The sequence below is a fragment of the Amblyraja radiata genome, chromosome 1 (assembly GCF_010909765.2).
Source record: "Amblyraja radiata isolate CabotCenter1 chromosome 1, sAmbRad1.1.pri, whole genome shotgun sequence".
NCBI classification, from domain to species: domain Eukaryota; kingdom Metazoa; phylum Chordata; class Chondrichthyes; order Rajiformes; family Rajidae; genus Amblyraja; species Amblyraja radiata.
The window spans coordinates 119,757,340-119,772,461 of record NC_045956.1 but is presented as its reverse complement, the minus strand read 5'-3'; the positions used below and the strand labels follow the sequence as shown (position 1 = coordinate 119,772,461).

Below are 15,122 nucleotides of genomic sequence, written 5' to 3'. Positions count from 1 at the left end.
CCGACTAGAGGGCAGGCCATCCTAGAATGGGTATTGTGTATTGAGGAAGGATGTTAGCGATCTTGTAGTGCAAAGCCCCTTGGGCAACAGTGACCATAATATGGTGGAATTCTGCATTAGGATAGAGAGTGATACGGTTAATTCAGAAATTAGGGTCCTGAATTGGGGTCAAGGGTGAAAGTGAGTGGCCGGAAGTGGTAGTGCATGTCGGCACAAATGACGTTGGGAAGAAGAGGAAAGAGATTCTGCAGCGTGGGGTAAGGGTGAATTGTACAAAAGGGACGGGATGCACATCAAAAGGCGGGGGAACAGCATTCTGGCAGGCAGGTTTACCACTGCTACACGGGTGGGCTTAAACTAAATAGTGGGGGGAGACAATTTGAATATTCAGGATTATACGTCCTATAGAAAGGACAGGCAGGTGGGCAGTGGAGGTGGGGTAGCTTTGTTGGTGAGGGATGAAATTCAGTCCCTTGCGAGGGGCGACATAGGGACTGACGATGTAGAGTGCTGTGGATAGGATTGAGGAATTGTAAAGGTAAGATGACACTAATGGGAGTTATCTACAGGCCCCCAAACAGTAGCCTGGATATAGGGTGCACGTTGCAGCAGGAGTTAAAATTGGCATGTAACAAAGGTAATGCCACTGTGGTTATGGGAGATTTCAACATCCCCGTCCCCTCCCGAGTGTCCCTTCCTTGTCGGGGGGCGGCCAGAAATGTCCGGAGTGACCCTGGACTGACAGGACACTGGCCCGGAGCAATGGCGGCCCCAGGCTTACAGCCAGCGTGGAGAAGAAGCGCTAACTCCAGCTCAACTCTGCTCCAACTCCCAAGGAATCTGTTCCCCGACGGGCCGGGGACTGTCAGCTGCACCTCTTGCCTTATCCAGTGGCTGTCGGTTAACCCCCTCGGTGCTGGCGAAAGCCGAACACCAGTCATCAACGGAGATACGCACAAAATGCTGGAGTAACTCAGTAGGTCAGGCAACATCTTTGGAGGAGGGTCTCGACCCAAAACATCACCTATTCCTTTTCTCCAAAGAAGCTGCCTGTCCCGCTGAGTTACTCCAGCACGTTGTGTCTACCTTCAGTGTAAACCAGCATCTTCAGTTCCTTCCAACAGAGCGATGCCTGTCCGCAGGTAAAGGAGAGGCGGCGGGGAGAGAAATGGGGAGATGGATGGGAAGAGGGATGAGGAAAAGGATGGGGAGAGGGATGAGGAAGAGAGATGGGGAGAGGGATGGGAAGAGAGATGGGGAGAGAGGAACCCCATCCTTGCAAGAACTCCCTGGCACTAGGACAATCCCTCCACCCCCCCACCCGCACTGGAGGGAAGGACTGGGGGACAATGTCCGCCTCCGCAACCAACATTCAAACGCTGGCAGATGTTAAACTAAACACATCCATGAGCAAATCACAGACACACACGTCTTTCACCCCCTTTCTCTTTCCCCCACCTCTCACCGTCTATCCGCCGGTCCAGTCTCTCCCCGTCACCCACTCGCATCTGCCCTCTCTCTCTCTCTCTCTCTCTCTCTCTCTCTGTTACACCCCGCTCTCCCGCTACCTGGCACCCCCTTTCGCTTTTTTTCCCTCAAATGAATTTTGACAAATCCATTGATTCCTTGCGTTTTTCGGAATATCAAACTCGCTTATTGGGGGTAGGGCATTGACATGGATAGAGAACTGGTTGGCAGACAGGAAGGAAAGAGTAGGAATTAACAGGTCTTTTTCAGAATGGCAGGCAGTGGCTAGTGGGTGTCGCAATGCTCGGAGCTGGGACCCTTTATTTACAATATATATTAATGATTTAGGTGAGGGAATTAAATGTAACATCTCCAAGTTTACAGATGACACAAAGCTGGGTGTGAGCTGCGAGGAGGATGCTATGAGGCTGCAGGGTGACTTGGATAGGTTGAGTGAGTGTGCAAATATATGGCAGATGCAGTATAACATGGATAAATGTGAGGTTATCCACTTTGGTGGCAAAACAGGAAGGCAGATTATTATCTGAATGGTGTCAGATTAGGAATGGGAGAGCTGCAACGAGACCTGGGTGTGCTTGTACATCAGTAACTGAAAGTAAGCATGCAGGTACAGCAAGCAGTGAAGAAAGCTAATGACATGTTGGCCTTCATAGAGAGATGATTGAGTTTAGGAGCAAGGAGGTCCTATTCATTTGTACAGGGCCCTGGTTAGACCACACCTGGAGTATTGTGCGCAGTTTTGGTCTCCTAATTTGAGGAAGGTGATTATTACTATTGAGGGAGTGCAGCGTAGGTTCATCAGGTTAATTCCAGGGATGGCGGGACGGACATATGATGGGGATGACGGTGCTTGTATTCACTAGGATTTAGAAGGATGAGACGGGAACTTATAGAAACATATAAAATTCTTAAAGGATTGAACAGGCTAGATGCAGGAAAAATGTTTCCGATGTTGGGGGAGTCCAGAACCAGAGGTCATAGTTTAAGAATATGGGATTAGCCATTTAGGACTGAGATGAGGAAAAACATTTTCACTCAGAGAGTTGTGAATGTGCAATTCTCTGGCATAGAAGGCACTGGAGGCCAATTCACTGGATGTTTTCAAGAGAGTTAGATTTATCTCTTCGGGCTAAAGGAATCAAGGGATATGGGGAATCATCAGAAACAGGGTACTGATTTTAGATGATCACCCATGATCATATTGAATGGCGGTGCTTGCTTGAAGGGCCGAATGGCCTACTCCTGCACCTATTTTTCCTATGTTTCTATGTTCTAATGGACATATTTAAGGTGGAGATTAACAGATTCTTGACCAGTAAGGGTGTTAAGGGTTATGGGGAGAAGCCAGAAGAATGGAGTTGAGAGGGATAGATAGATCAGCCATGATTGAATGGCGGAGTAGACTTGATGAAGAATAGTAGAATGATTTAATGCTCCTGGAACTTATGACCTATCTTAGAACACTGTGCAGCAAAATTGTTTCCAACTTGACAGTCAGCAAATGCATATTCTTTAATATTCCCCAATTGCAAGAGATTTGCTCAATGAATGAGTGTCATGCACTGGACATTCTACATGCTGCAGTGCAGGTTGCTGGAATGCTAACATCTCGCCGTGCCTTTTTGCAGTGAGATTTCCCATTAATTGTCAAGTATCAACCAAGTTTTAAATATTCTTGAAATAGGGAAAGAATAGCACAAGGATGAATGATCCTGCATGCTTTTATTTGCAGCCATCCATGAACAGAAGGTATGCAATTCTAACAGATGTCTGCAATGTACTGCCTCTCATTTTAACATGAATCAATATTAATAGGAGGAAGAAAAGGCAGGACTCAAAAAATAAATAATAATACTACATTGACAGATGAACGTAAAACAAAGAGCTCAGTTCAGCTACGGAATATTTGTCATATCTATAATCTGGGATTGAAGTTATTTTCTAATATCTACAGTATGTTAAAAGTGCAATGCAGAAGGTATTGCTTTCATCCGTGTAACAAAATAGTTTATTTCTCTATTCCATATTTGACATGGAATAAAGAAATGAAACTTCCTGGTTTTGGAAACTAAAGTCAGTTTTAGAACTGTATGTATTCACCATTACTCAGAGGTTTACAGAGCAACAGATGGTTGCGACAGATGTGGTGGTGCACAGTCTTGCCAGGATTCCCCACCATTATGCTGGGGATTTACCACTTGGATCCTGTGCCAGGTTTGACATGGCATTAGGTCGAAGTCTACATTCTTTTCAATTTAGATTCTCAGACTGGGGAATAGGGAAAGTAAGTTAATATATTTAATTATATTACTTTAGTTTAACAATTCAGGGATGCTTCAGTGTTTTAATAAGCGTTGAATGAACTTTACTTCTGAAAAAGAATTAATAATTATATATGTATCTTTAAATATTTGCCACAATTTTATAAGCACTTCACATATCTTTAACTGTAGATATTTAAAAACAGTTTAAAAAACATTGCCGATTGACACAAAAAGCTGGAGTGGGTCAGACAGCATCTCACGAGAAAAGGAATAGGTGGCAATTCGGGTTGAGATCCTTCTTCAAATTGAAGAGTCAGGAGAAAGGGAAACGAGAGATATAGAAGGTGGTATCAACTTCTATATCTCTTCTATTTCCCTTTCCCCTGGCTCAGTTTGAAGAAGGATCCCGACCCTATTACCTAAACGTTACCTCTTCCTATTCTCCAGAGATGCTGCTTGACCTGCTGAGTTGCTCCAGCATTTTGTGTCTGTCTTGGGTTTAAAGCAGTATCTGCAGTTCCTTCCTACGTAAAAACATTGCAGATGTGATACAAGGCAAATTTCCATTCCCGGCTCTGCCTTCTGGCAAAACATACTGAGTGAGCAACTCAGCACAATACTGCCTGATTCCCACGCTGCGTTAAGAGAGAAATTATGTTTTACGTCATAAACTTTCATCAGATGCTATCTGATCTGCTGAGCATTTTCAGTTCTGCATCTGCATTGGCAGATCAATACTTAAGTAATCAAGATTTGTGTCTACAATCCTTACCTACTATTTTTCCAGTCCTGCCTACTCTAAAGATGAAGATATTGAGGAGATATTATTAACTTTGACACCAACGTCCGCCCTGCCCTCAAATTCACTTAGACTGACATCTCTCTCCCCTTTCCTGATCTCGCTGTCTTCATCACAGGGGACAGACTAGCGACTGATGGCTACTCAAAACACCGACTCCCACAGTTATCTGGACTACCACCTCCCGCCCTACCACTTGCAAAGACACTATCCGCTAATCTCAATTTCTCTGTCTCCACCGCATCTGCTCCTGAAATGAGGCTTTCCATTCTCGGACAACCGAGTTGTCCTCTTCCTTCTGTAAACATGATTTACATGCTGTTGTAGATGGATCCTTCACCCTCATCTCCTCTGTGTCCCATAGTTCTGCTCTCCCTCCCCAGATGGAACAAAGATACAGTTCCCCTGGTCCTCACCTTTCACCCCACCAGCCTCAGCAACCAACACATCATTCTCCAATATTTCCGTCACCTCCAGCATGATCCCACCACCGGTCACATGTTCCCATCTACACCCCTTTCCACCTTTTGCAGAGTTCACTCCCTCTGCAACTCATCCCTTCCCATTCAAACAACCCCTCCCCTGGCATTTTCCCTTGCAACCAATTAGGAGCAGACAAGGACATTCGATCCAATTTGTGATTCCAGCTACCAAGACAGATGTGTACAGCAATTCGTTCTTCCCCCACACAATTAAAGCATGGAATAATCTCCACCCTACTATAGTTACCCAACCAGATGCAACTAAATTTAAGGTAGCTCTTTCTTCCCAATAACCCTTTCTGGCTTAAGTCCTCCCTCCACCACCTCCAGTTTAAATTCCATTTGGAATATTTTGGAGGACCAAGAAACCAAGAACAAGAACCAAGGACCCCAGGAGATGTAATATCTGCCCCTATACCTCCTCCCTCAAATCCATCCATGGACCCCAGTAATCCTACCAGATAAAGACATAGGTTCACATGCGCCTCCTCTAATCTCATCTACTGCATCCGGTGTTTCTGATGTGGCCTCTTTTGCATCTGCAACACACAAGCATAGATTTGGCAACTGTTTTGCCGAACACTTGTGCCAAGGCCTGCTGGAACTCTTGGTTGTTAACCGTTCCAGCATCAGCCAGGTGACATTTTGTGTCACCTATTCCTTTTCTCCAGAGATGCTGCCTGACCTGCTAAGTTATTACAGCATTTTGTGTCTATCTTTGGTATAAAGATATAAAATACATCTGGTTATATGTTATATCTACAGTTCCTTCCAATCCATACTGACCTTACTGTCTGGGCGGAAGAACAGCGCCTCATATTCCATTTGGGTAGCTTGCAACCCATCGGTATGAACAATGAATTCTCCAATTTTAGGTAACTTACCAAATTTCCTCCCCATCCTTCACCCTCCTACCCCCCCCCCCCCCCTTCTCTTCCCTGTGATCCACCTGGATTCACACCTATTTCTTCCACACTCCTCCCCTTCTAACTACATTTCTTCCTCTGTCTTCACTATCCTAGTCTCACACCATTAGTCTTTTCATCTCTGAAACTCGCCTCACTTGCCAGGCTTTCTCCTGCCCCATCTCTCTTCCAGCTCTCTCACAACCCCCCCCCCCCCCCTCCCCACTACCATAATCAGTCTGAAGAAAGATCCCAACCCAAAATGTTCCCTCTCCACATTCGCCATGGATGCTGCTTGACCTGCTGAGTTACTCGAGCACTTTGTGTCATATTTTGGTTTAAGAGCCTGTTCTTGAACTTGGATGTAATCGTTCCCAAGTTCCTGCACCTTCTTACATTTGGTAGCAACAAGAAGAGAGCTCTTTGTGGTTCTTGGACAATATTAGCTGCCTTCATGATGCAGCGGTTTCTGCAGATCTCTTCAATGACGTGAAAGTCAGTACCCGTGATTGATTGGGCAACGCCCACCATTTTCTGCAGCCTCCTTAATTCTTGGGCGTTCGAATTTCTGTCCTTCATCTTTTCCTTCCTAAAGTCAACAATCAGCTCCTTAGTGTTATTAACGAGAGAGAAGGACTGTTCTGGCCTCTGATCATTCAACCAAATGATCTATCTCCCTCTTGGACTCATCATTACCCGTTATTCGTCCAACGATGGTGGTATCGGCTGCAAATTTAAAGTAGTCGTGGGAGATGTGTCATGGCTAGACAGTCATGGGTATAGAGAATGGAGCAGGAACTGAGCATTCAGCCCTGAGGTGCCCGTGTGCTGATACTCAGCGAGGAGGAGCTGTTGTTGCCAATCCCTATTGATCGAGGTCTGCTGACAAGGAAGTCAATCCAGTTGCATTGGGAGGAGCGGAGAACCTGTTCCCTGAATTTGAAGGTGGGTTTTGTAGGAATGATGGCATTGATCATCTGTAGTCAATAGAACTGTGAGTTCCTGTTGTCTCAGTGGTCAAGTGCAGAGTGGAGAGCCAGCGAGATTGTATCCATTGTGTTTAAGAAGGAACTGCAGATGCTGGAAAATCGAAGGTACACAAAAAAGCTGGAAAAACTCAGCGGGTGCAGCAGCATCTATGGAGCGAAGGAAATAGGCAACGTTTCGGGCCGAAACTGAAGGAGGGTTTCGGCCCGAAATGTTGCCTATTTCCTTCGCTCCATAGATGCTGCTGCACCCGCTGAGTTTCTCCAGAATGTATCCATTGTTGATCTGATGCGGCAGCAGGCAAATTGACTACTTCAATGCTAAGGCAGGAGTTCACAAAGCGCTGGATTAACTCAGCGCATCAGGCAGTATCTCCAGAGAACATGGATAGGTGACATTTCGGGATTGAATAAAGGGCTTGACCCATCAATGTTCTCCGGATGTTTCGGGTCAAAATTCTTCAGTCTGAAGAAGGGTCTCGACCAAAAACTTCACCTATCCATGTTCTCCAGAGATGCTGCCTGACCTGCTGAGTTACTCCAATGCTTTATATCCTTTTGTGTATTAACCAGCAGTTCTTTGTTTCTACATTAAGGAAGGATTCATAACTCACCCCTCAAAATATTCCACCACAATGGACTTGAGTGCCACCCTGCTCTTCTTGGGTACTGGTATGTGGTAATATCCAATATTATAACAAGAATTTTATCAACATCTCAAAACTACTATGTCATTATAATACAAAGCAATGACCAGATTTTATGAAAGATAGAGAGTAAAAATTGGTTTGTGCACTTATATATTGTGCAAGTTGTTGGTAGTACTGTGGGGAAATGCCAAGAACTGTGTTTACAGAAAGTTAAAACTCATGAAAGACGGTCGTTGAGCAATATTAGAATTCAGATCTTACCCCATATTTACACTGTCGTGATGTAGTACCGTACTGGAAGCGACATTGTTCATCAGCATCATACACCTGTCCTGGTGCTATTGTTGGGTAAAGGAAATCACGCTTCGGTGGCTCATTATCCAGGCAAGTTCCACGCCCAGAACTGTTAGAAAATGAACAGAATTACATTGAATGACCTGTTCTAAAATAAATCAAAATATACATTTATGCAAAATGATATATAGGTTTACACATTGACCTTTTAAGGTTATTTATTTTTATCATTTCAATTTACTGTTATCTTTATAAAACACAGTATTTCCATGCACAAGAACTAATTTCAAGATATATTATTAAACTTAGGTCATTAATTTGCATTGGTGAAATCGAAAATTGGGCATAATATCAAATTAGGAAAAAAACAGATGGTATTGAAACTACATAACTATAAAAGGTTATGTATAAAATACCTGACAGTGAATTTAAGACTGCAATCTAACCACATAGTTCATAATAAACCAGTTACTCTCTCCTACCCTTTATAGAAAGATCTGGAAGCTAAACTAGATTATAGGTTATTCACTCAGTCCATTATTCCAACTGTCACATGAAATTGATTCATTTCCTTTTAAACATAAATAATATTATTTCCATTTAGCCAATAACCATTATCATGTTACACTTCAATGTTTATTTCTTTTATCAGTTCATTAAGACTCTTAATGAAATCAAGTTATGCCAACATTTTTTTAAATTATGATTCTCCATTACGTTATGATGATGGTACTGAATTTCATTAATTTATGTGGATTGGAAATAATATACCACAGAAGACCATCCACTAACTTCCACATAATCTCCAGACGTGATAGATAGGGGCAGAAATTGCACCCAAACCAAGAAACATGTGAAACAATTTTCCAGACTATATAGAACATAATCTTAATTTGACCAAAAAGGTTCCTTTATTTGTTTTCAATCAAAACATACCTACATCTGGTTGTATGATTAAAAGTGAGACTAAAGGTAAAACACACAGCTGCACATTGAAAAACTAAACCATTCAGGCAGACTTTATACAGATTTACACTCAACAGTTCCTGAGCAACATCCCCCAACTCCCCACACACAATGTAACAGGTATGCCTAATGTTACCAAAGGTCACAACTCTACCAAAGATCTATTCATGGAAAGCTACAAGTGAAGCAACCCCTTCAGTGCAAAAAGATAATTTAAATTGTAAATGGATGGCTATAAATAAGCAGGAGATTGTCTAGTTTCTAGGTGTTAAAGTTGTGTGCTTTAACTATGACGTTTCTTGTATTTAAACCCGAATTAGGAGAGAATTTGGATAGAAAATTGGTGTGAGATTTTTCTGGATTTAGCCAGCAGCAGTTTGAGCCTGTGGAAGTTTCACAGAAGGTTTGTGGCCAGAACTCTATGGTATGGTTGTAGCAACCACGTCTTGAAATTGATTTGTGTATCCTGATGCCTGAAGTCCCGAGCTGCAGTTAGAAATAACCAGCAATAATCCAACTCAGTCTGATATGCTGATGCTTGTGACTAAGTCATTCTACATCTGGGAGGTTGCACCAGCAGGTGATGCTGGGCTTCAGAAGGGAACACGCCGACTCTGGAGGCATCGGAAAGCAAGGCGAAGTGAAGACATTCTCCATCCACATGGGGGCAAGAAGATATCAAAGCGTACTGTCCAGTGATGACGGAAGGAGACTGCAGTGGAGGTCAGTGCCAGGAGTCTAGTTGTGAGGAACTAAACTCAGCACAGGAAGTTTAACGACCTTACACATTTGACCACGATCAGTGATTCACATTCCTTACCTATGCAGCACTAACTTCACGCATTGTCACATGATATAAACCCACCTAATAATCTTGAGCAACTAGTCCCAGAAATAACTGACATTACCAAGCTGAGCAACCAATACCAGAACCATTATCCAAATTTACCCTTCAACTTACATTTAAAATGCATTTAGATGGGTACATGCATAGGATTGGTTTAGAGCGATATGTGTCTAATGTAGGCAGATAGGAATAGTGTAGATGGGACATCTTGATTGTCATGGGGAAGATGGGCCAAAGGGCCTGTTTCCGTGTTATATGACTATGACTTAGAACTTGTAGCCAACTTGTTCCTGGAGAGCCATCGTTTATAGATGCTTTCTCAAATCCGACAGCTGCATGATGTACAGGCCATTGTCTGAGCTGGTGACAGTCATTATTAGATCAAGCAATGAGATAGATTATTCCAATTTGCCATGGAATAGTCCTACCAGCACTTATGGCAGGAGAGATTTCTTGGCCTCCCATAAATATGTATATAAGAATGCAGGTAAGGTGATTTTTTTTGGGGAGGAGGCAAAATAGGAAGGACTCGCATACTCAAAAATGTCTCTCTTAAATCTCGGGTGGTTGTGAAATGAAAGGAAATGGAACAAATGAGGAAGTATTAGCTTAAAGCATAGGTACCTTATGTCATCTCTTTATCTCCTGTGGCTTTGGCTATTATTATTGTTCAATGGTCTATTTTATTATGACAATGGCAACTCCCATAATTGTAAGATCTCTTTCCTCTGGGTTTGATCTTGTCAATCTGCTGATGGTATTTGCAATTGTGCATCACTTTTAAAGCCATAGAGTCCTAGAGTGTGGAAACAGGCCCTTTGGCCCAACCTGCCCATACAGGTCAACATGTACCATCCACAAGTCAAGAATGTTTTATTGTCATACTGTATTGTTATATTCCCGACAGCAGAATGAATAACAACTTACACGCAGGCTGGCTGGATCACAAGAGAGATTTATTACCCAACATCCCCTACATATACAACACCAACTCATTAGCATATACATGAAAATGCATGAATACATTACATGTATGTCCCAATGAAATTCTTACTGGTCCCACCAGCATGTGTTTTGCCCATATCCCTCTAAACCTATCCTATCCAGGTAACTGTGTAAATGTTTCTTAAACATTGCGATAGAACCTGCCTCAACTACCTCCTCCCACAACTACTGCTTTCTACATGTGTTAACATCAAAGTGCCAACTCCAATGAGTCTATCCTGCCACTGGGAACGGATGTACCCAAGAGTGCAGTGAATGGGTCTGACACATTGTTTGTAAAGCATAATTATTTGAGCATGACTGTATCAAGGTGATAGTTGATTGACCAATGAGGTAGCTGTCTAAATTTAGACTTAAGATGCCTGATGTTATGGACCCCAGGCTCTTTCAGTTTCAAGGCATCAGGTCAAAAGTGGGATTGGGAATTCCTTCTGATTACTATCCTTTTGTTTAGCTTAGAGATACAGTGCGGAAACAGGCCATTCGACCCACTAAGTCCACGCCGACCAGTGATCCCCACACATTACACACACTAGGGACATTTTTTACATTTACCAAGCCAATTAACCTACAAACTTGTACGTCTTTGGAGTGTGGGAGGAAACCGAAGATCTCGGAGAAAACCCACGCAGTCATAGGGAGAACGTAGAAACTCCGTACAGACAAGCACCCATAGTCGGGATCGAAACCTGGTTATCTGGTGCTGCAAGCACTGTAAGGTAGCAACTCTACCGCTGCGCCACCTTTAGCCTTCCTCAGGTGCTGGAGCAGTGCACCTTTGTGTTCAAAACATTTGGAAGAAACACAGAAAGTAGCAGGAACACAGAATAGCGTTTCAATTGCCATGAACGCATGTTTTTGTCACATTACCACTGACAGTACTCACTAATTACCAGAGGATTTAGCTGTTTCCTGGTCTTCAATGGATAATGAGCAAACCAACAGAAGAGATAAATCTACTTAAACTCACCCTCATTGCAAACCTGTCAGAGTCAGATATAAAAAGATTGGAAGAAACTCCATCTTCACACTGATAATATTCTGCATTAAGTTGTGTGGGTCTGTAATTGCTCAAACTGGGATACGTGTTAACAATGGCAGAAATATACACAATCTGCTTGCGAACCAATGCGTAAATTGGATTTCTCTAGTACCGTTTATCAAAGCATGTACCAAAGAGTTGAATTTCACAGGCAAATCTGAGAATGACTACTTATCGCAAGAGTTCGCAAGTGTGGTGTTTTGGCTTAAACCATTTTAAGCCTATGCATTAACAGCTTGGCATCAATCAAAGGTTTAGAAAAAGGGATGTTTTATTGATGGTGCAACATGGTTCCAACCTATTGAAAACTATGCAACAAATGAAGCAGTCCATGCCTGCATGCAACGAGACAGAGAAACATTCATCTTTGAGATGCTGCCTGACCTGCAGAGTTACTCCAATGTTTGACATTGTGGCGGCTCCCAAGGGTCGTGCCATCATACTGTCGAACCCCTCGGCACGGGAGTGGTTCAGTCCGGAGGCGGCCCTTAGCCAGAGGGTTTAAAGGCAGGGGTTTGGGTGCCATCTTTCTCTTGTGTGGTCTTCCCTACAACCGGGAGGAACATAATAAAAGGTGCCTCTCAAAACACTGGACTTCGTGCTTCCTTTTGAGACCCACGCACCACATTGGTGACCCCCGACGCTCCATTGGCATCATGATGGAGAGAAGAGAAAGCCCTACCTCCTCACAGGCCGGCCCGGCCCTGTCTCTGGACGCGGTCTCGGTGAAACTGCCCAACTTCTGGACCACCCGGCCGCTCATCTGGTTCCAGCAGGTGGAGGCCCAGTTCAACCTGCGGGGCATCATGGTCGATGCCACCCGCTTCTATTACCTGGTGGGGGCCCTCGACCAGGACACGGTTGAAGAGGTCACGGATGCAGCACGACAATGCCGCCAGCCGTGCACATTCCCAGGAAACGCCTGGGCCGGCTGCCAATAGTCCCCGCGGCGGCCGGCCAAATTCACCGCCTTTTGACCTGGGATCGGCGCTCCGGGACCCGCTTCCTCATGGATACTGGAGCGGAGCTCAGTGTCCTGCCCCCTTCGCTGGCCGACATTCGTTCCGGTAAGCGGGGGCCCGTCCTCACCGCGGCGAATGGCAGCCTCATCCGCACATATGGAGTGCGCATGGTTCCGATCGTGTTCGGCTCCTGACATTTCTCGTGGCGGTTCACCATTGCCGACGTCTCCCAGCCATTGCTCGGGGCCGATTTCCTCCGGGCGCATTCCCTCATAGTGGACGTCAGGGGTCAGCGTTTGGTCAATGCCGCTACGATGGAGCCGATCACGTTGCGTTTGTATCAACCGGTGGGACGGCCCCTGGCGTCCGTGGACTCCCGCTTCGCACAGATCTTGGCCGCGTTCCCAGACATTCTGACCCCACAATTTCGATCATCGACCCCCAGCCACGGAGTGGTACATTTTATCTAGACTACTGGCCCACCACTCCATGCACGAGCACGCCGACTGCCGCCGGATAAACTGCGTCTGGCACGGCAGGAATTCCGCACAATGGAGACCTTGGGGATCGTCCGCCCTTCGAGCAGCCCTTGGGCGTCCCCACTCCACATGGTCCCTAAGTCGAGCGGGGGCTGGCGACCTTGCGGGGATTACCGACAGCTGAACGCCACAACAACAGCGGATCGATACCCCGTACCCCACATCCAGGACTTCACCGCCCATTTGGCTGGGGCCACAATATTTTCAAAAGTGGATCTGGTACGGGGTTATAACCAGATCCCGGTTCATCCGGTTGACGTACCCAAGACGGCGATCATCACGCCATTCAGACTTTACGAGTTCACGCGGATGCCGTTCGGCCTCAAGAACGCTGCGCAGGCCTTTTAACGCCTAATGGACGGGGTTTGTCGCGACCTCGATTTCGTGTTTGTGTACCTGGACGACATCCTGGTGGCCAGCCGCTCGCGGCAGGAGCACTGCGCCCCAGCTCTTTCAGCGGCTCAGCGAGCATGGTTTGGCCATCAACCTCGACAAGTGCCGTTTTAGTGTAACCGAGATTGAATTCCTCGGCCACCGCGTGACTGCGCTAGGCGCGGTTCCCCTGCCTGACAGGGTCGACACCATCCGTCGGTTTCCCCGCCCACGCACGTGCGTGGCCTGCAGGAGTTTGTCGGAATGGTGGCGTTTTACCATCGTTTCGTGCCATCCGCGGCCCACATCATGCGGCTTCTGTATCAACTTCTGGCGGGTGGGCAGAACAAGAACGTTGAATGGACCCACGAGGCAGGGGCAGCTTTTGACGGCGCGAAGGAGGCCCTTGCTCGGGCCGTACTGCTAGTGCACCCGCGGGAAGATGCCCCGACTGCTCTCACGGTGGACGCCTCGGTGTCGGCGGTTGGTGCTGTGCTGGAGCAACTGACGGGCGGAGGTTGGCGGCCCCTGGCCTTCTTCAGCCGGCACCCCAACCGTGCGCAGACGAAATACAGCGCGTTCGATCGCGAGCTCCTGGCTCTGTACCTGGCAGTGCGCCATTTTCGCTACTTCCTGGAGGGCCGCCAGTTCACCGCCTACACGGACCACAAGCCGCTCACTTTCGCCCTGGCGAAGGTTTCCGACCCCTGGTCCGCACGACAGCAGCAGCAATTGGCCTACATTTCGGAGTATACAACATCTATCCGCTACATCGAGGGGAAAGAGAACCGGGTGGCCGACGCATTGTCCCGCCCCGCTATCAACGCCGTGTTCGAGGTGGCGCCCGGAATTGACTATTCTGCTCTGGCAGAGGCACAGCTCACGGACGATGAGGTGCCCGCCTACCGGACTGCCATCTCCGGCCTCCGCCTTGAGGATGTCCCTCTCGGTCCTGGGGGAGTGACAATCCTGTGCGCTGTGTCGTCCGGTCAGCCGCGCCCCATCGTCCCTGCCACCTGGCGCCGGAGGGTGTTCGAGGTGATCCACGGACTGGCTCACCCATCAATCCGGGCGACAACGGCACTAGTGGCCGCTCGTTTCATGTGGCACGGTCTGCGCAAGCAGGTTGGCCATTGGGCTCGCACCTGCATTCCGTGCCAGATGGCAAAAATCCAGCGCCATGTCTGTGCGCCTCTCCAGGAGTTTGGTCTACCTCACCGGCGGTTCGACCATCTCCACGTAGACATTGTAGGGCCTTTCCCGCCGTCCCGGGGCATCACCCACCTTCTGACAATGGTGGACCGCTTCACGCGGTGGCCGGAGGCCATTCCGCTGGCCGATATATCAACGGTTACGTGTGCTCGTGCGTTGTCCGCGCACTGGATTGCTCGCTTCGGGGTGCCGGCGCACATCTCCTCAGACCGGGGGCCACAGTTCACCTCCGAGCTGTGGTCAGCCATGGCTCGCTTGCTGGGGATGCGGCTACACCACACCACGGCTTACCACCCGCAAGCTAACGGT

The 15,122-nt window shown here is 46.6% G+C and overlaps 1 protein-coding gene across 1 annotated transcript in view; it reads right to left on the bottom strand.

Annotated features, from left to right (window-relative positions):
• The window catches only part of adamts6 (ADAM metallopeptidase with thrombospondin type 1 motif 6), a 258,203-nt gene that overhangs the window by 97,507 nt on the left and 145,574 nt on the right, over positions 1-15,122 (bottom strand). Inside the window, exon 11 of the mRNA XM_033029876.1 lies at positions 7,836-7,977. Within this exon, the coding sequence (XP_032885767.1) occupies positions 7,836-7,977 (142 nt within the window). The remainder of the gene's footprint in view (positions 1-7,835; positions 7,978-15,122) is intronic.